Source organism: Neofelis nebulosa, chromosome 17 (genome assembly GCF_028018385.1).
Source record: "Neofelis nebulosa isolate mNeoNeb1 chromosome 17, mNeoNeb1.pri, whole genome shotgun sequence".
Lineage (NCBI taxonomy): Eukaryota > Metazoa > Chordata > Mammalia > Carnivora > Felidae > Neofelis > Neofelis nebulosa.
In genome coordinates, this window is record NC_080798.1 from 9157530 (window position 1) to 9183806 (window position 26277).

A 26277-nucleotide genomic window follows, 5' to 3' on the forward strand; every position below is an offset into this window, starting at 1 on the left:
GCAGACGTCACGGAGAGGCGGGGTTTCGAAATCTAGACGTAAGGGGTGGGTAAAGGAAAGTTGGAATTCTCGCGGAGATTCCGGGTTCTGTGACGACACGGGGACGTTTCCCAGCGTGACCACGCCCCGAAACAGGCGAGCTGTCAATCAAACGCGGCGACGGTGTAAGCAGCCCGGCCGCTCTCCCAACTTCTGCTGGGGTGGCAAGACGCCTTCCCACCCCTTCCCAATTTAACCAGCAGGCCCCAGTCTAGAGTCTTCCACCTTCGCAGCCGGTCCGTTTCCTTCCCGGTGAGGGAGAGCATCGGTTCCATTTCACAAATGAGAAACTGAGGCTGGGGAACGGAGTCTCTTGCCCAAAACGGTCGTGGCAGAGCCTAGACTTGATTGTGAATGAAAACAAGCATGTAAGCACCCTGAAGTCAGGCATTTGACTTTGCTCACTGCTTTTTTTCCTCAGTGCCTGGCACAGAGTAGGTACTCAACAAATATCTAGTGAGTGGATTCTTTTTAGTTTTTTAAAAGTTTATTTACTTTGAGAGAGAGTGCACCTGGGAGCAGAGGGAGTGGCAGAGAGAGGAGAGAATTCCAATATCGAGGTGCCCCAAGCAGGGCTCGAACCCACGAACCATGAGATCACGGACCTGGGCTGAAATCAAGAGTCCGAGGCTTAGCCGACTGAGCCACCCAAGCGCCGCTGGTGAGTAGATTCTAACCCCCAAATTCAGACTCCTTCCTGGTCTCAAGCACAAGGCTCCACACCTGGATTTCACCCACTTAAAACTCATACAAAAGCTCATACACAGACTGAAATTCTGGCTGGGTACCATCAACTGAACCTCATGGGAATGGGGTCTCCTGCCACAAGTTCCAGGCCCGGGGACACCGTCCCAGTTCCCTGGCCCCTCCCCCCTACCTGGTCCAGAATTTTGCTCCTCCACATCTGCCCAGGAACCATGCCTCCCTCCCGAGGGGGGCATCCTCAGTCTAGAACACAATTCTCACCTGGATCTGGGGTAGATGTTTGACCTTGGCCGCTTGACCCTGCCCTAGCCACTACCCAAGAATCCAGGGTCACTCCCTCCTCCCTGGAAAACCTGGACCTAGGGGCGCCTGGGTGGCGCAGTCGGTTAAGCGTCCGACTTCAGCCAGGTCACGATCTCGCGGTCCGTGAGTTCGAGCCCCGCGTCGGGCTCTGGGCCGATGGCTTGGAGCCTGTTTCCGATTCTGTGTCTCCCTCTCTCTCTGCCCCTCCCCCGTTCATGCTCTGTCTCTCTCTGTCCCAAAATAAATAAAAAAAAAAAAACGTTGAAAAGAAAACCTGGACCCGTCCACTCAAAAACACACTTCCCGGATCCCCGGCTCCATGAACAACTCCGGAGTCCTGACTCCGGGCTCACACCTTTTCAGGTACCCAGAAGTCTGAGCCCCCTCTAGTTGCAAGATCCCAGCTCCCTTCAGGGTGCCAATGAATGACCCAGGCCCTGGAGTCCAGGCCACAGCTCCTCCTCTCCAAACTGTTAGGAATCCGGCCCAGCAGGGACCCAGGAGTCAGGGGCGGGGTGGGGTGGGGGGGCAGCCCCTCCCCTTAGCGGTGGGGGCAGCCGAGCCAGGGGTCAGGCTGGCGGGGGGGGGGGGCGGGGGGGGAGAGGGGCGGGGTCAGCCGGGATTGGAAGGGGAGACAGCAGCGTGGGCGGCTGGCGGACCAGCAGAGAGGAAAGAGAAACGGAGAGGGAGGAAGAAAGAAGGGGAATCTGAGGGAGAGGAGGAAACAGCGGCGGTGGGGACGGGGAGAGAGAGAGAAAGAGAAAGAGGAAGAGCTTGAGTGTGAGGGAGAGAGAGGGGGAGAGAACGAGATGGAGATCTAAGGAAAAGAGACTCAGAGTCAGAGAAGAAAAGATCTGGAACAGAAACAGAAAGACTGGAAGAGAAAGTGCTGGGGGGGGGGGGGGGAGGGGGTGCGGGCAGGGGAGAGAATGAGCCAGAGAGACTGGAAGAGACAGATTAGAGACAGACGAGCTGGGGCCAGAGACAAGGTGTTAGGAGCCTCAAAAAAGGCAAGAGGGACCAGAAGTGACACAAAGCAAGAAGTGTGCGAGTGAGCAGGTGAGAAGGCAGACAGGTCTGAGAGGCAGCACCCAAGAGCCAGAAAAGGAGGGAGACTGCAGCTGGGTGCCCCAGCGCCCGCACGGCGCTCTTACCCCCATCCTTGGGACCCCAGAGCTGGTAAGTTCCCTGGCTGGCCTGGGAGGGACTGCCTGGGCGTGCATTCCTGGCGTCCGGGCTTGGCAGGGATGGCCTAGGGGTGCGTGTGGGAGGGCTGGAGACAGGTAGCTGGGGGCAGCCGCGAAGAGGCAGGGAATGGGGCTCCCTAAGCACAGAGAGGGTCAAATTCCTGGCGAGAGTGCAGGGGGCAAGAATAAAGGAGCCCCTATTCCCTGTCTTGGGCGGCAGACAGCTGCCCCCCTCCCCGCAGCTGCCAATGCCGCCCACCTCTCTTGGCATCGCTCTTGGTATGCAGTCCCGGGCCAGGGCCTCCCCCAGCCCCCCAGTCCCCAGACAACAGGCTCTTTCTCCTCAGCCTCCTCCGACCTGCGAGCCCCTGACCCCGTCTCTGTCCCCAGCCGGGTCAGCTGCAGAGACACGCACACAGCCCCTTTCTTTCTCTCCCCAAGCCCTTGATGGAGGAGGGCAGACCCCGGAGCAGCCTCAGCCTGGCCAGCAGCGTCTCCACCATCTCCTCCCTGGGCAGCCTGCGCACCAAGGTTTGAGCTTCTTGGAAGGGCCGGGGAGGGAGGCGGGGCTCTGGGCTGCCCCATCCTCTTTTTCCCCAGCCCTGGTTCCGTGCCAACTCAAGGGATTCTGTTGTTAGGAGCCAGGATCCTTAGCGATGGGATCTGCCACACCTAGCAAGGTCCCCAGTCGCCCACTAGCCCCAGCTAGGAATTTAGAGACGCTCCCAGCTGTCTCCACCCCTCCTGTTTTCCCAATTCAAAGCCAGAGTAACAATCTCGCTTGACTTGGTTGCTAAGTTAAGGCTACTCCCCGGCCATGAGGCTCTCCCCAGGAATTCAGGCGGTGACTACCCTTGACTGGGACTGAAAACTCCCTGTCCCAGCTCCAGGCATCCGACCTACCCAGTTCTGAAACCCGAGAAGGAAAAGACCTTTCTCAAGAGGGCTGAGATAGTTGCCTCCCAAGTCATCGCCCCAGCCCCAAGTTCAGTGACACTCATTTCCTTGTCCTCTGCCATTGTCTTCACTCATGTAGACTTTACCAAGCTCAGAATCTAGAGATTCAATCCCAACTCAGTGCCATCCCCAGGGCAGGGCATCCTGGGGGACCCTGGCTATGGATGCCGGAGATGCCTGGGTGGACAGGAGAAGGGGCTCCTCTCCTATTGGGAGGGAGGGATTTGGAACCGTCTGTCTCTGGTCATGGTTGCTCAGGGATGTCACTCCCTGGCACTGAAACATCCTTCCATTCAGCTGACCCATCACCAGGGACTCTGCATGGAGATCTTTCTTGATTATGGGGACCTCCCAGGCAAGATCTCCAATTCAGATCCCAAAGACTCCACTACATCTCTGGTTCAGTTAGACCCTTCATCCCCACATTCCTTCCTCGTCAGCCAGTAGTCTCTTCCTTTCCCCCAAACAGCTCCGTCCACCCATTAAAAGTGTCTGTTAGCTCTGTAACGCACACATCCAATTCTGATCTCAGAATTCAGTCCCCTCCTTGGGTGGTTTCTAAGGGCGGCTGAAGTTGGGTCTTGGGTTGCCTGACTCCCAATGCACCGCCTCCCCCAAGCCCATCCAAGGCCCCATTCACATCTGTCCTCCTTCTCTCCTCAGAAGCCTACCCGGGCAGTAAGCAAAGTGCACGCCTTCGGGAAGAGAGGCAATGCACTCAGAAGGGACCCCAACCTCCCGGTGCACATCCGAGGCTGGCTTCATAAGCAGGTGGGGTGAGCGGGTGAAGGGAAAGGACACCGAGTGATGCTAGAGGCTGTCCCCCTGGCTGTCCCCTGTTTCTCTTCTTCCAAGTCTCCAAATGTATTTTGTTTTTCTTTTATTAAAAAATAGATATTTATTTAGTTTTGAGAGAGAGAGCACAAGTGGGGGAGAGGCAGAGGGAGAGGGGGACAGAGGATCCAAAGCGGGCTCTGTACTGACAGCAGCGAGCCCGATGAGGGGCTCGAACTCATGAACTGTGGAATCATGACCTGAGCTGAAGACTGAGCCACCCGTGTGCCCCACCCCTCGTTTTGTTCTAACAATCCTTCCCCCCTTTTTCTGTCATTGTTCTATGCACCCATTCATTCAGCAACCACTTCCTGAATATTTACAAGGTGCCAAGCCCAGATAAGACAAACAAGTATCTATAGTATATTCAGGATGGGGCAGGGCAGAGACGGATAATACATTAGCTTGTTTCAGATTGTAGGAATTGCTTTGAAGAAGTAACACAGGAGGATGTACTGAAAAGTGACAGAGGGGGGGCGCCTGGGTGGCTTAGTCTGTTAAGCCTTCAGCTTAGGCTCAGGTCCTGATCTCACAGTTCGTGAGTTGGAGCCCTGCATCGGGCTCTCTGGTGTCAGTACAGAGCCTGCTTCGGATCCTCTGTCCCCCCTCTCTCTGCCCCTCCCCAGGTCTCGGTCTCTCTCTCTCTCTCTCTCTCTCTAAAATAAATAAAAACCAGGGCCCTGGGTGGCTCAGTCGGTTAAGCACTGACTTCATCTTGGGTCATGATCTCGCGGTGTGTGAGTTCGAGCCCCACGTCCGGCTCTGTGCTGACAGCTCAGAGCCTGGAGCCTGCTTCAGATTCTGTCTCCCTCTCTGCTCCTCCCCCACTTGTGCTCTGCGTCTCTGTCTCTCTCTCTGTCTCTCTCTCTCTCTCTCAAAAAATAAACATTTAAAAACTTAAAAATAAATAAAAGTGGCAGAGTACCATTTGACTCTTGGTCAGGGAAGGCGTCTCTGAGATGACATTTGAGTTGAGGCCTAAGTGACATGAATCACTTCATCACATTGTGACATGAATGAGGCCGATCGTGTTAAGATCTGGGGGCCGAAGGAATCCGAAAGGCAAAGGCCCTGCAGCAGGCCAAAGATTGGTGTTTGGAGCCAGCCAAGGGTTGAGACAGAAGGAGTGGCAGGGCAGTGGTTCTCAAAGTGGTCCCTGGCCAGTATCCTCAGCATCATCAGGGAACTTGCTGGAAATGGCACGGTCAGCTCCCACCCACCTTAGATCTACTGACTCAGGAACTGTGGGGATGGGACCCAGGAAGCTGTAATGTAACAAGCCCTCCTGGTGATTCTGATGCAGGACCGAGTGTGAGAGATTCCCTGCCAGCCTGTAAAAGAGAGTAAGGAGGGGCGTTTAGGTGGTTCAGTCAGTTAAGTGACTCTTTTATTTAAATGTATTTTTTTAGGTAATTTTATTTATTCATTTACTTATTGAGAGAGGGAGAGTGCGTGAGCGGGGGAAGGGCAGAGAGAGAGGGAGAGAGAGAATACCAAGCAGGCTCCGCACTGTCAGCGCAGAGCCCGATGCAGGGCTCGAACTCACGAACCGTGAGATCGTGACCTGAGCCGAAACCAGGAGCCGGACGCTTAACCAACTGAACCACCCAGGCGCCCCAAGCGTCCGGCTCTTGATCTCAGCTCAAGTCTTGATCTCAGGGTTGTGAGTTCAAGCACCAAGTCGGGCTGTGCACTGGGTGTGAAGCCTACATTAAAAAGAGAGAGAGAGAGAGGGTAAGATTTATTCTAGGTGTGACTGTAAGCTCTGTTTTGAGCAGGGGACTCCCCCAATCTGGCTTCTAATTTCAAAGGATCATGCTGGCTTCTGCAGGAACAGATGGAAGAAAAGAAGAGGGGCAGGAGGTTGGAGAGAGAGTAGTTCTGGCAGAGGAGATGGGGAGATACAGGATTAGGGTTGTGGCTCAAGCCACCTCCCTGGCCTCTCTGTGCCTCAGACTCCAGAGTAATCAGACCGAGTTGTGGTATGTAAAGTGCCTGCCCACGTGTTGTATAGTATCTCATTCCAGCCTTCCAGGAACTTCTCAATCCCCAGTTGACAGATGAGAAGACACAAGTGGCCTGGCCAGGAAATGACTAGTCTGATGGCATAGTTTGAGAGGGGTGGAGCTAGGAACCAAACGCGGGTCTGACTGTCCAGAATCTATGGTCGCTCGACCACGACGCTCTGGCTTCCAGCTCTCCAACTCAATCCATTGCATCAAACGCGTTTCTGTTGCGCTCTCTCTATGGGTCCCCGTCCCCAGGTGTCACTGTCTCCGTTCCCACATTTCCTCTCCCTACTTCCCGTCTCTTCAGGCCTCCCCTCCTGCTCTGTTTCCCCAGGACAGCTCCGGGCTGCGCCTCTGGAAACGCCGCTGGTTCGTCCTCTCCGGCCATTGCCTCTTCTATTACAAGGGTCAGTGCCCTGACCTGCGTGGGGTGGACGGGCCCCCCACCCCCCACCGCCTCCCTTTCCTCTGGCCTCTTGGCCTCTTGGCCTCCAGATCCCTGTGTGATCCCTGAGCCCAGCCCCTCTTTTGCAGACAGCCGCGAGGAGAGCGTCCTGGGCAGCGTCCTGCTGCCAAGCTACAGTATCAGGCCAGATGGGCCAGGAGCCCCCCGAGGGCGGCGCTTCACCTTCACCGTGAGTCCGTCCCTGGGGTCACTAAGGCACTAGGCAATGGCGGCAGTCAGTGGGGCATCCATTATTGGAGATAAAAAGTCTTGACCAGGATCCGTGGCATCCTCCTTTCTAGAAGTCGCGGGCGTCCACGTCCCCAACTGTCTTTCCCCGCAGGCTGAACACCCAGGCATGAGGACCTATGTTCTGGCCGCTGACACGCTGGAGGACCTGCGGGGCTGGCTGAGGGCGCTGGGCCGGGCCTCTCGCGCAGAGGGGGACGATTAGTGAGTATAGGTCCTGGCTGTGGCCCTGACGTCCAATCTGGGTCCCCCTAATCCCCAGCCCCTCCCCTTTAGGCGCTGCCTCGTCAATGTCCAATCACTTGTCTTGTAGCTCAGGAGACTCCGCCCTTCAAGTCCCACCCCCAGGGAAATTCATCTCCTCCAATCAGCAAAGTCTTTCTCTTCTAGGCCCCACCCACCACTTTGTCCAGCCCCCGCCCATCAATATTCCACCCTCCCTGGTTGGCTCCCTCGGAAGTCTCCATCCCTAAGGCTGCCACTTAAAGAATGTCAAATATAGAAAGACCGTCACTGCCCCAGCCTGACCCAAGTTTCAGGCTGGAGACTCACAGTCTGGGACATTGGGTCCAGAGACCCAGATGGACCTTGTTACACTCCCCCCTCCCCCCCCCCCCCCCCCCCCCCACTAGTCACTGCCACGCTCTGGGCCTCATTTTTCCCATCTGCAAAATCTGAACAATGATTTATACTGCACCACCTTCGCTTTATTCTGTGTATGTTCCCGTGTGTGCTCATCCGTGAAGCGGGAATAAGGGTTGTTATGAGGCACAAAGGAGTGTGTCTTTTTCTGTACCCATTTGTTAGCGGGCGACCCAGGTCACCTGCACTTCCCCAGCCAGGAGAGGGCCCTGGCGGCCCCGGTGGCCCCCCGGAGGTGAGCAGAGCGGAAGAGAGGCACAGCTTAGAATCACCGGAGGTGGCTCGGCTGTCCAGAGGTCGCGGACGACCTGGGCTGCTCACTCCCAGCCCCACAGCCGACCTCCAGTCTGGACCTCGGATCCGGAGGACTAGGAGCCCCGAGTGAGTTGACGGAGTCTGGGACAAGAAGGTTTTACAGGGCCGAGCATCGGAGGGGAAGAAGAAGGGGGGGGCGGGGGGGGGGAAGAAAAGGAAAAAAAAAAAAAAAAAAGGAAAAAGTTGGGGGCGTGGCCTAAGAGGAGGGCAGGGACTGGGACTGCTTCCCGGTAAGGCTTAGAGCTTTCTTTCTTGAGTAGGTGGGAGATGCTGGAGTTCTTATGGGGGGCAAGTCCTAAGGAGGAGATGCCACAAAGGGGGAAAATATTCATGCTCTGGCTAATAGAGGGGAGTTCTACTCCAGAGGGACCGTCAGACACTTTGGAAGGAGACGCACACATGAGGGTGACTGGGTGGGTAGTGGGGTGAAGGGGCTCTAGTTGACCTAGTTCCCCTATTCTCTCTTCCCAACAGTCTGTTCACACCCCTCTCTCGCCCTCCATCCCCTCTGAGCCTCCCCCGGCCCCGTTCTGCTCCTGCGCGCAGACCCCCTCCGACCTCGGGTGACATAGCACCTCTTGCCAGACCCCATACCCCTCTGAGTCGCATCGATGTCCGGCCTGCCCTGGATTGGGGCCCCCAGCGCCAGACACTCTCTAGGCCCCCCACTCCCCGGAGAGGACCTTCCTCTGAGGCTGGGGGAGGAAGACCCCCCAGGAGTCCCCAGCACTGGAGTCAGGAGGCCAGAACACAGGTCAGCGGAGAGGTAATGGGGAGGGGGACTACATTTCCCATATGGCTACGGGCTGTCTTTCCAGGCTGGTCTGCGGGCCATGGCCCCTTGAGCATCATGGGGATTGTGGTTCAGCATAATCACAGCTGGGTTCAGATGTGAGGGAAAGTGAACTTCATCTCCCATCAGTCCTCAGGGCTGTCTTTTCGGGCTGGTCTCTGGCCATTACCCCTTAAGTATTATGGGGATTGTAGTCCAAAATACTGTCCTCCAAGACCATGCTGGGAGAAGTAGTGTGGATTACATCTGTCTTGTGTCTCCAGTTTCTTTCCAAGATGTTCACTTGCTATTTTTCTCTGAGCATCATTGGATTGTAGCCCAGAATATCTACAGTTCACCAAAGATGTGAGAGTGAGAGTAGATTACAACTTCCTTTGGTCCCTGGGGCTGTTTTGCCAGGCTTGTCCCATTAGTATCATCCTATGTGTCCCCACGGTGGCACATAGCTGGAGGACAGGTAGTTGAGACAGTTGTGGGGCTCAGTTCTGAACCTCAATGAGTCTCCTGAGTCACATCAATTCTGGACACATCCACTCTAATATTTGTTACTAAAACATGCCAATTTCTAACCATCTCTGTTTCGATATTCCTCCCAGGCCCCCTCTGGCTCCACGTATCTCCAGCTACCCCCGAGAGCTCCCGGGACCCGGGCTTCCATGGTTTTATTGGTAGGTGTCCTGGAGCACCTTGAATCTGCCAGAGCCCCCTTCCTTGCTTTCTTTGCTATGGAGAATGTCATCTCCCGGACTTGGGTGCCTAGAGAAGACTGGGTATTTCCAGGTCCCTTGGCAGACTCTTCTGTTAGCTTCCTAAGACTGTTGCAAACTGGGTGGCATGCATATAGAATATCTCTCCATTCATTCGTATCATCTTCCGGGTATATATTTGAGTTTTAAGTTTTTTCCGCAGGGATCTTGTGTGCTCTTAGTTAAGGTAATCCCTAAATTCCTGATAGTTTTTATAGCTATTTGAATGGTATCTTTTTCTTTTTCTTTTTTTTTTTTTTTAATGTTTATTCATTTTTTTATAGAGAGACAGAGCATGGGGGGGGGGAGGGGCAGAGAGAGAGGGAGACACAGAATGCAAAGCGGGCTCCAGGCTCTGAACTGGCAGCACAGAGCCCAACGTGGGACTCGAACTCACGGACCGTGAGATCATGACCTGAGCTGAAGTTGGACGCTTAACCAACGGAGCCACCCGGGTGCCCCCCCCCCCGCCTTTTTTTTTTTTAAATTCTGTTTTCTAGCTATGGATGGTATAGAGATATATGATTGATGTTTGGAACTTCATCTTTCCTCTGGGATCCTTTCTGAATTCTCTTATTTTATTTTTATTTATTTATTTATTTATTTATTTTAAGTAATGTCTACACCCATCGTGGGGCTTGAACTCACAAACCCCAAGATCAAGAGTCACATGCTCCACTGATTGAGCCAGCCAGGCACTCCTGAATTCTCTTATTCTGATCACTCTTTGATTTTGTTGGTTTCTCTGGGTAGGTGAGCATATCATCTGTAAATAATAGTGGTTTTACTTTTCCCTTTCCTATCCTTACACTTCGTATTGTTTTCTTTTTCTTTTCTAATAGCATCGGTCAAGATCTCTACTAGTGTGTGAAACTGTAACAGTAGTAGTGAGCATCCTTATTTTATTTTCTCTTGTAAAAGAAATGTCTGTGTGGTGCCTGGGTGGCTCCGTCGGTGGAGCGTCCGACTTCGGCTCAGGTCATGATCTCACGGTTTGTGAGTTCGAGCTCCGCATCGGGCTCTGTGCTGATGGCTTGGAGCCTGGAGCCTGCCTCGGATTCTGTGTCTCCCTCTGTCTCTCTGCCCCTTCCCTGCTCGTGCTCTGTCTCTCTCTGTCTCTCTCTCTCTCAAAAGTAAATAAACATTAAAAAAAAAAGTTTTTAGGGGCGCCTGGGTGGCGCAGTCGGTTAAGCGTCCGACTTCAGCCAGGTCACGATCTCGCGGTCCGTGAGTTCGAGCCCCGCGTCAGGCTCTGGGCTGATGGCTCGGAGCCTGGAGCCTGTTTCCGATTCTGTGTCTCCCTCTCTCTCTGCCCCTCCCCCGTTCATGCTCTGTCTCTCTCTGTCCCAAAAATAAATAAAAAACGTTTAAAAAAAAAAAAAAAAAAGTTTTTAAATAAAAAAAAAAATAAAAAAGGAATGTCTGAATTTTCTCCCGAGTCATAACATGGCTATAGCTGTTTGGTAACAGAGCCCATTGGATCTCCCTAAAGCCAAGAATCTGGCGGTTGGCCTACTGAGGTTTGCTAAAGCTTGGAACAAAGCTAATAAGGAGAAAGGTGTCTGTCAGTAGAAACAGGGCTTGATTCAGCACTGAGCTACAATAAAGACCTGTCTGTCCATGTGACCCCTGGCTTTTCTCTTTCTCCTCAGCCGGGTCCCCCCCTAGACTCAGCTTTTCACCAAAGCTTGGAGACAGATGTAAGTCCTCCCTGGCCCAACCCCTGCCGAGTCCTCAGAGGCGGGAAGAGAATGCTTTAGATGGTGGCGGTGGTGGTGGCCGTGGCCGCAGGGAGGACAGGGGAAGAGCCAGATCTGGTCCATAAATAGCTCCTGTCCTCCTCTTTCCAGACTCTGTTGACCAAGTTGTGTGGGCAGGACCGGCTCCTGAGGAGGCTACAGGAGGAGATAGACCAGAGGCAAGAGGAGAAGGTATGAGGCTCCGAAACGGGGAAGGACTCTTGGCCTCTCCACCCGTCTCTCCCTTCCTGAGCCCCGGCGCGCCCCAGGATTTGGGAGGACACCGTCTCTCTCTCCCTGGGGCTGTACGTGGATTCAGAAGTTGAACCACCTTCCGTCTCGGTGCAGGAGAAGCTAGAAGCAGCCTTGGAGTTGACCAGGCAGCAGCTGAGCCAAACAACCAGGGAGGCCGCGGCTCCAGGGAGGGCCTGGGGGCGCCAGCGCCTCCTGCAGGACCGACTGGTCAGTGTGAGGGCCACTCTCTGTCACCTGACTCAGGTGAGCGTCTAGGAAGGAGCATGCCCTCCCAGGAGGCCTGAGGACGCTACAAGTTGTCAGTGAAGGGGACCTGCCAGCAGAGGCTTATGGGAAGGTGGTTCTTGAGCATTCCCCTCTTTCCGGGTTTTAAACCAGTCATCTTGACGGTCTTAGAGAGTGAGGGGCAAACAGCCAACAAACAGCAGACTTAATTCAGTGGTTTGAGAGGGTGAATTTGACATGGGCTTCCTGGTTTTGAATCTCAGCTCCTGCTGTGTGACCTTAGAAAAGTTACCTGACCCCTCTGGGCCTTAGATGCCTCTCTCTCTCTCTCTCTCTCTCTCTCTCTCTCTCTCTCTCTCTCTCTTTCTTTTTGAGAGAGAGAGAAGACGAGTAGACAGAGAAGGAGAGACAGAATCTTAAGCAGGTTCGACAGCCAGTGCACAGCCTGACCCGGGGCTCCCTTTCACAAACAGTGAGATCATGACCCGAACCGAAATCAAGAGTCAGACGCTCAACCGGCTGAGCCACCCAGTTGCCCCCTCAGATGCCTCTTCGATGCACTTGAAATGATAAAAATAGTATTTAGTACACACAGTCATTGTAAAAATTTCTTAAATACATACATATTTAAATATATATAATCTATAATATACATATATAAATGAGTGATTATTTAACACTTATATATTATGTAATATATTTTCTATATATATCATGTATATATCATATATGTGTGAATATTTAAAAGTTAGGTACCTGGTAGATGGTAAGAAACATTTAAACGTTAGCTATGATTATTGTTATCTGTAAAATGGCGACATTAATAATACCTACCTCACAAGAATTCAATAAATGAGAGCTAAGTGTGGTGCCTAGTACATGGTAAGCACCTAATAAATATTAGCTGTGATGATAATGATTCTTCCTTGGGGGTGCTTAGAGACCCTGGGGGTCTCTCTCTCTCTGTCTTGACTGTCCCAAGAATTTACTAGATCTGTAGACTCTTCCACCCTAGGGGAGTTCAGAGGTAATCAGAGAATTTAGGGAAACCTGTTATTTGTCTACACTAGCAGCTCACTGGAATGGCAGGTTCCTTATTGACTCTGGGGAATCCTAGTAGTAGTCTGAGCAAAGGGGCTCTTGGGAATTGTAGTCCATATGTGTCCTCCCCGCCCCCCCCCCCAACCCCCCCAACCCCCCCACCCCCCAATCCGGGCACTGGAGACCAGGCCTTCCTTCCTCCTCCTCGGGCTGGGAAAAAATGGAGTGGGGAAAGATCTGGTGGGTGGGCGTACTAACCCTGTGTTCCCCTGTTTTGGGCACCCGAGGAGCGAGAGCGGGTTTGGGACACATACAACAGCCTGGAACAGGAACTGGGCAGCTTGAGAGAGACTCTGGAGTACCTGCTGCACCTTGGTTCTCCCCAGGTATGCATACCCCTGCCCCAAGACCCCACACTCCACCCTCGGCTCCTTGTCTGCCATTGAAACCCTTTTGGCATTTAAGCCCCTCCCACTTCGTTTCAAACTCCTCCCCTTACATCCTTTCCTTACATTTTGAACCCTTTATTGTAGTTAAGACCTTGCCCTTCGTTTTAAGACACACCTGTTTGGAATCACTCTCTCTTCTGGTTCTAAATCTCTCCTCTAATTTTGAAGCCCTGTCCTCTGGTTCAAAATTTCACCCCTCAGCCCTGCCACATCCTGTGTCCTGACTTTTGCTGTTTCATTTATCCTCCGGAATTTCTAGTTCCAAATCCAATCACTTGGTTCAAGCTTCACTACTTTTTTTTTTTTTAATATGTATTTATTTTTGAGAGAGGGGGGAAGGGCAGAGAGAGAGGGAGACACAGAATCCGGAAGCAGGCTCCAGACTCTGAGCTGCCAGCACAGAGCACGATGCGGGGCTTGAACCCACGAATCGTGAGATCATGACCTGAGCTGAAGTCGGAGGCTCACCCGACTGAGCCCCCCAGGCGCCCTATTTTTTTAAATGTTTATTTATTTTGAGAGAGACAGAGAGCACGAGCGGGGGAAGGACAGAGAGAGGGAGGGAGAGAATCCCAAGCAGGCTCCGAACTGTTAGTGCAAAGCCCCACTTGGGGCTGGATCTCACGAACCACGAGATCACGAGCTGAGCTGAAATGAAGAGTCAGATGCTTAACTGACTGAGCCACCCAGGTGCCCCTAAAGATTTTATTTTTAAGTAATCGCTACATCCAACATGGGGCTTGAACTCACAACCCTGAGATCAAGAGTCACATGCTCCCCCCAACTGAGCCAGCCAGGCTCACCCCCTACCCTACTTCTTCATTCTAAACCTAATAATCAAGTTTCTAGATCACATATCTTTAGTTTAAAACATTGACTTCTAGTATTAAATGCAGACTCAGATTTAAGCGCTGCTCTCTGCATGTTAAACCCCTCCCCCTTCTTCCTAAAATCTACTCTCACTGCTAATCCCCCTCCCCACTGGTGTTAAAAATCACTTGGCACGAGCAGTATATGCAAAGAACCAAATTAGGTTTATTACAGGAATTCAAGGTTACTTTAACACTTGAAAATCAGTCCATGTATTTTTGTAAAAAGGAGAAAAGCCTTCATCTCAAGTCTAGCAAATAAAGGTATGAGGAGCAGAGAAAAAGAAGTAAACCTATTTTTATTTATAGATGACATGATTGTATATATGTAGAAAATCCAAAATAATCTCTGGATAAGCTAGTAGAATAAACAAATTCATCAAGGTCACTGAATGCAAGGATAATACGCATAAATCAATGGTCTTCCTGTATGTTAGTACCAAATGAATAGAGAATATTTATAAACAATAGTGTTTGTAATTGACATAAACAAGTAAAATATCCAGGATGAAATCTAATGAAAGATATGCAAGGCATCTATTCGGCACGCCATAAAACATCACTGAGAGAAATTAAAGAAGACTTATATAAATGGAGAGATATACCATGTTCATGGATAGGAAAGATACCATAATATAAAGATGTAGTCTCTCCAGATTGAGTTCCCCAGTGGGGATTTACAATCCCAGTACAAATCTGGGAGGTTGCTGTGTAGAGATTGACAAAATGACTCTAAATTGTATCCATCAGGGCAAAAGACTAAGTGTAGCCAAGGCAACCTCCAAAAACAAAGCTGGAGGACTAAGGCAAGTGAATGTCATGTCTGTCTGCAAAGCTACAGTTAATAAGACAGTGTACTAATGTCACAAGTTTAGACAAATAGACAAAAGGGATAGGATAGGATATTCAAGAGCAGATTCACATATATTTATATTCTCTCAAACTTATAATGGAGATAACTGCAGAGCAGTATAGAAAAGACAGTGTTGGGGCGCCTGGGTGGCTGAGTTGCTTAAGCATCTGACGTCGGCTCAGGTCATGAACTCACAGTTCATGAGTGCAAGCCCTGCGTCGGGCTCTGTGCTGACATTTCAGAGCCTGGCACTTGCTTCAGATTCTGCCTCTTTCTCTCTCTGCCCCTCCCCTGGTTGCCCTCTTTCTCTCTTTCTCCAAAATAAACATTAAAAAAAAATTTTTTTTTTTAAAGAGTAGGATAAAATTATCCGAGTAACCTCACTTTGGGCAGAAATCTCTGTCCCCGCCCATTGCCCTGTTCTCTCCCACTCTCTCTCTCAAAAATAAATAAACATTAAAAAGTTAAAAAAAAAAAAGAAAGAAAGAAAAGCCAGTGTTTGTGATAAATTGTGACGGGTCAAAGGGATATCTGTATGGAAATGGATATCCACAAATAGAGCCTTCACATGCATACATCATGCGTTTATGACTCCATAAATACAGCCTCGCTGATTTCAGACCCATCTTTAACCCTCCTGGCATTTTCCCACCTTTTGAGTACCGGATTTCTCTCCTCCCCCCCAGGACAGAGCATCTGCTCAGCAGCAACTATGGATGGTGGAAGACACGCTGGCAGGTCTGGGGGGCCCCCAGAAACCACCCCCCAACGCTGAACCTGACTCCCCATCCCCTGCACTCCAAGGCGAGGAGTCCTCAGAGAGGGAGGTGAGACGCACAAGCCTCTCTCCCCACCCCCAGCTCCCTGTCCCATCTGCCCTGGCCCAACTCATCACCCACTCCCCCTTTTTCTGTCTCCCTTTCTTTCTCTCAGCTAACCAACCCCAGGCAAGTATCCTAGGCTCTGGAAGTATCTAGGATACTGTGCTGATCAGCAGAGAGCCCTACATGGGGCTCGAACTCATGAACCGTGAGATCATGACCTGAGCCCAAGTCAGACCCTTAACCTACTGAGCCACCCAAGCACCCCTCCCCTTATGTTAAATAGGGATAATAATTGCCACCTTACAGGAGGGGATTCAATGAGATAATGTGAATAAAGTGCTTATCACAGTGCCAGATGCATAATCATTATAAAACCTTGCACTTAAAATGCCTTGCTATGTGCCAGGCACTGTTCTAAGTGCCTTACATGCATGGATTCAATCTTCAGACATGGATTCAAAGGTGAAATATGGCCCAGAGAGGTAAAGTAACTTGAAGAAGGTTGCACAGCTCCTAGGTGGCAGAGCCGAGATGTGAAACTAGGACGTCTGGCTCCTGGTTTTCAGTCTTAACTCCTACTCATGCTGTGTCTTGATGGCCGAGTGCCTGAAAAATGACAATGATAAGCATTCTTCTCCTTTCCCGACCACGCCAGAGCCTGCCTGAGTCCTTGGAACTGAGCTCATCCAGGTCCCCTGAGGCTGACTGGGGGCGGCCGCCCGGGGGTGACAGAGACCTCCCCAGCCCTCGCTCAGGTGAGTGTCCTGGCCCGGGTGGGGACTTGCTTGGCATTTCCTGTCCTCACCAAGTCCCGTTCTGTCCTCCCAGGTCTTGGATCTCCAAGGGTCTCCCGGGCCTCCAGCCCTGAGAGTCGTCGTCCTGTTTCCCCACCGCCAGGAACCAAGGTAGGCAGCCCATCCAGCCTCCTCGGGTCCATCTTGTAACCCTTTAGTCTGACCACCCCCCACTCTGGGGAGACAGCTGCGACAAAGGAGTTCTAGGGCCACACCCCAGAGCAGAGAGAGAGATTGGTTGAGCGTTGGGATTGAATTCTGTCTCTGCTGCTTCTAAGCTGTGTGACTTTGGGTCACTTATTAAACCTCTCTGCCTCTATGTTCTCATCTGCAAAACGGACCTAATAGGAGTACCTACCGCCTAGAGCTGATGTGAATATTCAAACTAAGTGAATGCCCACTAGGTTGAAAATAGTGCCTAGATGTAGTATCTCATTCATTCATTCATTCATTCATTCAACAAATATTTATTAAATATCCCTTTGGCTGTCCAATAAGGTAGCCAGTCGCCACATGTGATTATTTAAGCCTAAATGAATTATAATTTGGGGCACCTGGGTGGCTGAACTCTGTTAAGCATCCGACTCTTGATTCCGGCCCAGGTCATGATCTCACGGTGCGTGAGTTCCAGCCCTGCATCAGGCTTTGCATTGACCGCACGGAGCCTGCTTGGGATTCTCTCTCCTTCTCTCTCTGCCCCTCCTCCTCCTCTGTCCCTCAAAAATAAATAAGTAAATACTTAAAAGAAATCAATGAATTAAAACGAGGGGCTGGCTCAGCTGGCTCAGGCAGTAGAGCGTGTGACTCTTGATCTCGGGGTTGTGAGGTCGAGCCCCATGGTGGGTGTAGAGATTACTTAAAAATAAAATCTTTTAGGGGCGCCTGGGTGGCGCAGTCGGTTAAACGTCCGACTTCAGCCAGGTCACGATCTCGCGGTCCGTGAGTTCGAGCCCCGCATCAGGCTCTGGGCTGATGGCTCGGAGCCTGGAGCCTGTTTCCGATTCTGTGTCTCCCTCTCTCTCTGCCCCTCCCCCGTTCATGCTCTGTCTCTGTCTGTCCCCAAAATAAATAAAAAACATTAAAAAAAATTAAAAAAATAATAAAAAATAAAATAAAATCTTTTAAAAAATGCACTGAAATGAAGTAAGATGAAAAAATTCACTTGCACTCACTGCGTTTCAAATTCTTAGGAGCCACACTTGGCCAGAGGCTACCCTGTTGGACAGGGCAGATACAAAACATTGCCACCATCACAGAAAGTTCTATTGCACAGAGCTGTTCAGGCGCTGAGGGCACACACGTGAACAGAACGAGGAAAAAAAAAAAATCCTTCCCTCAGGAGTCTGACATTCTAGTGGGAAGAGGCAGATTATAATTTACTGTACATTATTTTATATGTTATAAGTGCTAAAGAGGTAAAGCAGGACACGATGAGAAGGTCTAGAATGCCGGAAGAAGGGGTGCAATTGTAAATGGCTTGGTCTAGGGTGACGCTTGTGCAGCTGCCTGAAGGAGGTGAGGGAGCGAGCCTTGGGGATATCTGGTGGAAAAGCGTTACAGGCAAGGGGAACAGCCTTTGCAGAGGCTCTGGGGCAGGACTGGGCCTGCGGTGTTGCCGAAGCAGGTAGAAAGTCAGTGTGTCTGGAACCGAGGAAGCCAGCGACGGGGCGAGAGGGGGAGAGGGCAGGAGAGATGGGGCAAGGGCGTGGATCGCGCATGCGTGGTCCTGTGGCCCTAGGTGAGCCCGGAGCGCTGGAGGGTTCTGAGCTGCCCGGAGCGGGAACCGGCGCCCTCTGACGGCCGTGCGGGGAACAAGCCGCAGGGCGAGCGCTGAGGCCTGGACCCAGTGAGGACAGTCCAGGCAGGAGATAACGGTCATTTCCACTAGGTTAGAAGGAGGGGAGATGTTGAGAGGGAGGCAGATTCTTGTTACACCGGTCTGCAAACTTTATCCAAAACTCTCGGGACCAGATGTAATTCAAAATGCAAACATTTGCAGACTCCAGGCTGGTAATATGATGCGTATGCTGTATATTCTATAATATCCCCCCACAGCGCCACCCTTAATCAAACACGTTACATTTCTCTAGCAAAATGTATGAATGTTCATACTTAAACGGGATTTGGTTTATAAATAACGTCTGAATTTAAATGTCAAGTTTTTAAAAATATAGCAACGAACAACCGAATGATCGATTGAGTTCCGTGGAATAAAAATTGATTATAGGGGCCCCTGGGTGGCTCAGTCGGTTGAGCATCCGGCTTCAGCTCAGGTCATGATCTCACAGTCCGTGGGTTCGAGCCCCGCGTCGGGCTCTGTGCCGACAGCTCGGAGCCTGGAGCCTGCTTCACATTCTGTGTCTCCCTCTCTCTCTGCCCCTCCCCTGCTCATGCTCTGTCTCTCTCTGTCTCAAAAAAGAATAAACATTGAAAAAATTTTTAAAAATTGATTATAAATACCAGGCACTTTTTTTTTTTATTTTTTTTAATGTTTTATTTATTTTTGACAGAGAGGGAGAGAGAGACAGAGCATGAGCGGGGGAGGGGCAGAGAGAGAGGGAGACACAGACTCTGAAGCAGGCTCCAGGCTCTGAGCCGTCAGCGCAGAGCCCGACATGGGGACTCGAACTCACAAACCGCGAGATCATGACCTGAGCCAAAGTCTGTCGCTTAACCGACTAAGCCGCCTAGGGGACCCAAACGTTTATTTATTTTTGAGAGAGAGAGAGACAGAGTATGAGTGGGGGAGGAGCAGAGAGAGAGGGAGACACAAAATCCAAAGTAGGCTCCAGGCTCTGAGCTGTCGGCACCGAGCCCAACGCGGGGCTTGAACCTACAAACCACAAGATCATGACCTGAGCCGAAGTTGGCCACTTAACCGACTGAGCCTCCCAGGCGCCCCTGGGGTGTCTCATTTTATTTTTATTTAAAAAAAAAATTTTTTTTAACGTTTATTTATTTTTGAGACAGAGAGAGACAGAGCATGAACGGGGGAGGGTCAAAGAGAGGGAGACACAGAATCTGAAACAGGCTCCAGGCTCTGAGCCAACAGCCCAGAGCCCGACGCGGGGCTCGAACTCACGGACCGTGAGATCGTGACCTGAGCCGAAGTCGGCCACTTAACCGACTGAGCCTCCCAGGCGCCCCTGGGGTGTCTCATTTTAATTGAGCAAATCGGTTGGGATCTCTTGGTCACTTAATAAATCCACACTGTTGAAGGTCAGCAATGAACTGTGTAGGGGCTGAGGGCAGGCCTCCCCAAGATGGGCCACTTTAGCATGAAGATTATTCTGAGCTAAAGGCAATCGAGACCCTGGGGACCCAAGAGAAACATTGGTGCCTCCCTTAACTACATAGAAAAATCGAAACCGGAGCTCTTTCCCAGAATAAGGGTTATTGGCTGAGATAAATTTGATCTGAGTGGCCCATCTGTATGGCAGGACAACCATCTCATTACCAAATATCTCCTCCCCTTCTCGTCTCTCTGTGAAGTGCGTCCCTTCCCTCTAGAGTCCCAGGCCCCTACCCCCTTGTCCTTGGTTCGGAATGGTATGCATACCTCATTTTGCCTGACAGCCTCTGGAATCTCCACGTCCGTGCGGACTCCCCGTGCGTCCGCTGTCACATTTGGATTTCTCCGCTTAATCTGTCTGGTGTGAATTTGATTCGTGGTCCGGCTGGACGGGCGCTTGAAGGGGCTGGGGATTCTTACTCCCTGAGAACTGAGCCCTTATTTCGTCTTTTTCTCCACCCCCCAACGTGGGGCTCGAACTCACCATCTTGAGATCAGAGTTACCCGGTCTTTGGACTGAATTCACCAGCCAGGGCGCCCCCTGCAGGGCCATTTGAAACATTCGCGGAGGGGCGCCTGGGTGGCGCAGTCGGTTAAGCGTCCGACTTCAGCCAGGTCACGATCTCGCGGTCCGTGAGTTCGAGCCCCGCGTCGGGCTCTGGGCTGATGGCTCGGAGCCTGGAGCCTGTTTCCGATTCTGTGTCTCCCTCTCTCTCTGCCCCTCCCCCGTTCATGCTCTGTCTCTGTCTGTCCCAAAAATAAATAAAAAACATAAAAAAAAAAAAAAAAAAAAAAAAAAAAAAAAAAAAAAAAAAAAGAAACATTCGCGGAGCCCTACATCTGTGCTTGGATTTTTCTCCTGAGCTCTTAGAAGTCACAGATATTTCTTTTTTTCTTTACTTTTCTTTTCTTTGTAAGTTTATCCATTTATTTTGAGAGAGAGAGAGAGAGACAGAGAGCAGGAGCGCGAGCGGGGGAGGGACAGAGAGAGGGAGAGAGAGAGAGAGAATCCCAAGCGGGCTCCACACCCAGGACAGAGTCTGACACGGGGTTCAATCTCACGGTGAGATCATGATCTGAGCCAAAATCGTCGGCCGCTCGACCAACTGAGCCACCCAGGTGCCCGTTACCAATATTTCTGTTGCTTCTTTTCACCGTAACCCACAGGGCTGTCTTTGGCTCCTTCGTTTATCTTGGAGATCAGTTTAAACCAAAAGTCATAAGTAACAAAAAGCAAGAAAGTAGCCACGGATGGCAGGGGCCCGCATGACAGAGGATGTGCTGAGACTCAGGTGACGATGCTGTACATCATAATACCAGGTGGATATCGGCACCAAGTTTAAGAAAACGTGTCCGTTTTTAGTTTTTTTGGGTTTTTTTTGTTTGTTTGTTTGTTTTGTTTTATTTTTGCAGTGGCAGGGGAGGGAGGGGGGATGTAGAATTGCGCATAGGAGATTTTTGGAACTGATCTGGAAGGTGGAGCCAGTAAGATTTCTTGGCACATTACAGGTAAGGTATGAGGAGTCGGGAGTGACGATTGGGTCCTTGGCCTGGGCCTCTGGGGCAGTGCAGTTACCATTCAGGAGATGGTGGAAGGAAGGTGAGGAATCCAGGTTTGAATATGCTGATTAATTCCGAACTTCAAGTTTGAGATTATTCAAGTCATCGGGGCTGTTGTGGGCCCTGGGCTCGTTTGTACTGGGTTTCGCTGGACGCTGTGATTGCTGAGCTGAATCAGGCCACATCTCAGGCTTTGGGGAGCCTCAGACGGGATCACGATGAGAAGAGAGGGAGGCGTGTGCGTGGTACAATGGCAATAGCTCAGGGGCTCTGGGGGACACCAGCCGGCAGCTCCCAGACTCAGTCTCAGAGCCTAGACTCTCTACCCAGAAAGTAGAGAGACCTTCAAGAATGGGTTAGAATTTACCAAATGGGGAATTTACTAGGGAAACAGCTGGTGCAAATGTTCCTAAAGCCAGCATCTCTGCTAGCCTACAGGATGCGTTTTTGTGAGTTCGGAGACAGGCACGCACCCCCTCTGGGAGGGCAGAGCATGACTTGGTCGGTGGAGGGCTCAGCCCTTGGGCAGTGAGCAACACATACATCTGTACAGGGCCGCTCAGGAGCCCAGAACTCTGGCCTCCAGAACCCCATCCGCCAACTGCAGGGTGGTCCAATTCAGAGCAACGAACATCTCCTGTGGGAGAAGTCCCTCACAGCGTGGGACACTCCAGAGGTCACTGCCTGGAGGTCATGGCCCAGAAGCTCGGATGGTATGTCTCCGGGTCAGAGAGCTCTGCTTGGGGTCTTATAGCTACAGCTTTGTTGTGTCTTATCTGTGGCTAGCTCCCTGTATGTGTCTGTGTCCACACGGCCCCCTTTCCTTAAGGACACATGTCTGCGGCAGGAGAGCCCCGTCTGCCTGTTTCCTGCCCCGAGCAGCTGACAAGTCCCGACAGCCTTCCTGCATCTCAGTCCCTCTCTGTCCCCTCCGGTTCAAGCTGGCAGTGTTCCTGCTGAGATGATTTCCTGGATCCCCATGTCACATGCCTAATCTCTTAGCAAACGGGTTGTCTGGCCACACCCTTGGGGTTCTCTCCAGACTTCTGGTTTCTTTTTAGCGCACTTTTCTTCCCCACCCCACCCCCGCCTTTGATTTAGCTCTGTCCTCTTGCGTTTTTTTTTTTTAATTATTTTTTAATGATTTTATTTATTTTTGAGACAGAGCATGAGTGGGGGAGGGGCAGAGAGAGAGAGGGAGACACAGAATCCGAAGCAGACTCCAGGCTCTGAACTGTCAGCACAGAGCCCGACGCGGGGCTCAAACTCACAGACTGCGGGATCATGACCTGAGCCGAAGTTGGACGCTTAACCGGCTGAGCCACCCAGGGGCCCCTGTCCTCTTGCGTTTTAAGCTCTTCAGGCTAGAAGCCGATGATCAAGGTGTGAGCAGGGCCGTGTTCCTTCTGAAGGTGCCAGGATCTGTTTGAGGCCCCTGTCCTAGCTTCTGCTGGTTCCTTGGCTTGTGGGGGCCGACTCCAGTTATACGCGGCATTTTCCCTGTGTGTGTTGTTCATCTGATTTTGACGGCCAGAGAGAGCTCCCCAAATCCTTTCAAAGGCCAACCCAAGTCGATCCTCTTGACAATTTAGTTAACGCGTCTCCTTCTTGGGGCGCCTGGGTGGTTCAGTCGGTTGAGCGTCTGACTCTAGGTTTCGGCTCAGGTCATGATCTCATGGTTCATGGGATCGAGCCTCACATTGGGCTCTGCACTGACAGCACAGAACCCACTTGGGATTCTCTTTCTCCTCTCTCTCTGGCCCTCCTCCAACTTGTTCACTCTCTCTCTCAAAGTAAATAAGCATTAAAAAAAAAATTTTTTTTTTTTAAATACATCTCATTCTTCCTTTTGTTGTGTCTAAGTTGACTCAAGAGTTGTTTCTTGGGGCCCCTGGGTGGCTCAGCTGGTTAAGCATCTGACTTCAGCTCAGGTCGTAAACTTGCGGTTCTTGAGTTCAAGCCCCACGTCAGGCTCTGTGCTGATGGCTCAGAGCCTGGACCCTGCTTCGGATTCTGTCTCCCTCTCTCTCTGTTCCTCCCCTACTTGTACTCTGTGTGTGTCTCTCTCTCAAAAATAAAGACTGGGGCACCTGGGTGGCTCAGTCGGTTAGGCATCCGACTTCGGCTCAGGTCATGATCTCGAGGTCCATGAGTTAGAGCCCCGTGTTGGACCCTGTGCTGACAGCTCAGAGCCTGGAGACTGCTTCGGATTCTGTGTCTCCCTCTCTCTCTGCCCCTCCCCAGCTTGGACTCTGTCTCTCTCTCTCTCAAAAATAAATAAACACTAAAAAAAAAATAAATAGATAAATAAACCAACAAATAAATAAAGAGTAAAAAAAAAACAAAACAAAAACAAAAAAACCCAGAATCTCGACTACTCATGCAGAGAAGCTGGATATGTCCAGGAAGTGTGGGTGCTTGTCGGGCTGGGGGTTTGGATTCAAACAGGGCAGCTGATGGAACTGAGGCCAGAGAGGCCGGTCGGGCCTTAAACATCCTGAGGTGCTCGGAGCCGCGGGAGGACAAAGTCTGCTCTCGGCGCAGAAAGATCGCCCTGATTCTGGTGGGGACCTTAAGGGGAGAGGTCAAGACTGGAGGCCAAGAGAGGTTCAGGGAAGAGATTAAGGGGAGCACCAAGGTTGGGGCCTCAAGCATTCCTCGTCTCCCCAGGCCCCCCTCGCCCGGCCTCGGATGAGTGCCCAAGAGCAGATGGAGAGAATACGCAGAAACCAGGAGTTTGGACGGCCTCTCCCTCGCCCTGCTTCCCCCCGGCACCTCACTCTGGGGAGAACACTGTCCCCAGCCAGACGCCAGCCTGACAGAGAACAAAGGGTGAGGGGAAGAACAGAGGGCGCAAGGTGGGGTGGTAACGGATCCTCTCCTTCAAGTTTGAGGCTCAGTTTCCTTCTCTGTAAAATGGGCATTTCTCTCCCGCTTTACCCAGAACTGGGTTTCCAGACTCACCCCTGATCTGTGTGCCCGTGTGATGGCTCCCCTAGTGGGGTGGGGGTGCGGCAGGGGAGGCAGAGACAGTGTCGCTTCACCAGTGTTGTTCTTCCTTCAGAATGGGGGTCACAGGTCTGGACTGCGGGCCCAGCTTTTCTTTTTTAGTTCCTCTGAGTGATCAAAGCCTGGGGGGGGGGGGGGAGCGGGGGTTGGGGAGGGAAGTGAGCAAGTAAGGAGATGATTATATTCATACTGTTGCAATGGGGAGAGCATTCCAGAGCTGAAGATACGATCAGCACGATGTGTGTGAGACTTTTCTAGGAGGAATTAGACAAGTCCTAGGTGGGTCATTTTACAGCTGGGATTGTCTTTGTAATCAGAAGGCGTCTCAGCCAGACATCAACAGCTCAGGGGTGTTAGAGGGGGTTAGAGGGGACCAACAGCTCAGCCACTCCATTATGAGGCGTAAATTGTGAATTTGGAGGGTCTGTTTCTGGCCTTGTCTTGTCATAGGTAAATAAGAGGGTGGTCATTTGTCGGTCTTATGTAGGTCATATGGAGAAGGGTGCTTTGCAGTAAGCCATTTCCCCAAATGCAAATGGCTGGGGGGGGGGGGTACTTTCTTAACCCTTGCTGTTTTCCAGGAGTGCATGTAAAGTTAAACATTGTCAGTGTCTCTGGGGCAATTTCATCCCCTCTCTGAGCCCCCTTCATTTCACCCTCAAAATCAGACCATGAGGACTTCCAGGTGAGGAATTTTAATGCCCCGATTCCTTTGCAGCCTGTCCAGGGACACTCAGGAGCCCCCAAATGGCTCAGAAGCTCTGGATCCTGGAGCAGGTAAGGAAGTGGAAAGTGAGGCAGGAAGCAGAAAATCAATTTGCCAAAGGCTGCTTGCTGTCTCTTGAGTACTAAGATATACAGACTGCAGAAGTTTTTAGAGATGCTTGAATTCCTGGGCCACCAGAAAGGCCAGGATCCGCAGTGAGAACTGGAGTTTCCCAAACTGCAGAACTGGATCGATATGAAACTCCTTTTCTCTGTTAGGAAAGCGGGTGAAATTTAACAGGGAATAGACTACAAATCCCATAATGCAAGCTCTGTTTCAAGTCCTTTAGAGATATGTGCTAGGGACTACAACTCCTGGGAGGACATGCATGGCCCTGTGGTACTGGCTAATTGTAGACGCCCCCCCCCCAAATCTCTTTTTTTCTAGTCCGAGGACCACCACCCCTTATTTGCCAACATCCGAAGGTCACCGGGAGAGAGTCCTCAGCCTCTCTCAAGCTCTGGCCACTGAGGCGTCGCAGTGGCACAGAATGATGACAGGTGAGGAGGGGCTGGGGATCTTGGACTCCTGGGTTTTAGGGAAGAGGGAGCCAGACAGAGCCTGGAATCCTTGGTGCAGGTCGGGAGGGGTCTGAGAGCTGCTGGAAATCCTTTGTCTTGATGAGGAAAGTGCCCTTGAGGGCTCCGAAGTTCCAGATCCCAGGAAGGAGGGGACAGGGTTTCAGGACTCCTGGGTCTGGGGGAGGAGGGGGTTGGGGCCAGACCTGTGGGTCTGAGGGAGGAGAGGGTGGGGACTGGACTCCTGGGTCTGAGAGGAAAGGCCTGGGGGTCTGGACTCCTGTGTCCCAAAGTTTGCCATTCTCATCCCCCCAATCGTGCTATCCAGGTGGAAATTTGGACTCCCGAGGAGACCCTCTTCCCCCCGCGCCACCGCCTCCGTCAGATCCCACCCCCCAGGTGACCTCGCCTCCGAGGTCTCCAGTGGCTAATTCCAGTAATTCCAGCTCGGCTGGGTGCTCCCACCGGGGTAGTGGGCGTGGCGCAGGCCCCGCCTCTTGGGAGCCCACGTGGGAATCCGGGACCGCCCCTCCCGCCCTGACCCAAGAAGAGGGGGCGTGGCCTCTGCGGGTCACTCTGCTGCAGTCCAGCTTCTGACCTGCCCCACGCAAGCGCCGCAGCCAATCGGGACGTGAGGGCGTGGCCTCGAGGTACCGCCCGGAGATCTGGAGCCACTCAGGGCGCAGTGGGGGCGTGGTCTGGTCCCCAGGGTGGCCCGAGGAGAAGTGTATATCGCCAAAGTTTGATTTTTCCCAACACTTGTCCAAATTCGGATTAAAACTTTGAACTTTTAGTCAATAGCTTTCTCTCTGTCTGTTTGGGGTTGTGACACTGGGGTCTCTTAGGGGCAGAGCTGGAG

General features: G+C 51.7%; 1 protein-coding gene across 8 annotated transcripts; it reads left to right on the plus strand.

Moving 5' to 3' along the window:
- The first annotated feature begins 145 nt into the window (after positions 1–145).
- Positions 146–26211, plus strand: PLEKHA4 (pleckstrin homology domain containing A4). 8 transcript variants are annotated; one of them, XM_058708789.1, is made up of 21 exons: positions 146–407; positions 515–700; positions 2676–2765; positions 3855–3962; positions 6369–6441; positions 6569–6669; positions 6823–6932; positions 7536–7751; positions 8160–8451; positions 9075–9146; positions 10877–10924; positions 11075–11155; positions 11312–11461; positions 12772–12870; positions 15342–15482; positions 16135–16234; positions 16308–16384; positions 23796–23957; positions 24853–24911; positions 25288–25400; positions 25747–26211. In XM_058708789.1, the coding sequence occupies exons 3-21, from the start codon at positions 2682–2684 to the stop codon at positions 26013–26015; spliced, it is 2355 nt and encodes a 784-aa protein (XP_058564772.1). In that variant the 5' UTR covers positions 146–407; positions 515–700; positions 2676–2681; the 3' UTR covers positions 26016–26211. The 8 variants fall into 8 exon arrangements, with proteins under 8 accessions (XP_058564772.1, XP_058564771.1, XP_058564769.1 ...); XM_058708788.1 differs by lacking the exons at positions 146–407; positions 515–700 and adding an exon at positions 1659–2226 and having other exon boundaries at positions 2582–2765; XM_058708786.1 differs by lacking the exons at positions 146–407; positions 515–700 and adding an exon at positions 1659–2226.
- Positions 26212–26277: the final 66 nt, after the last annotated feature.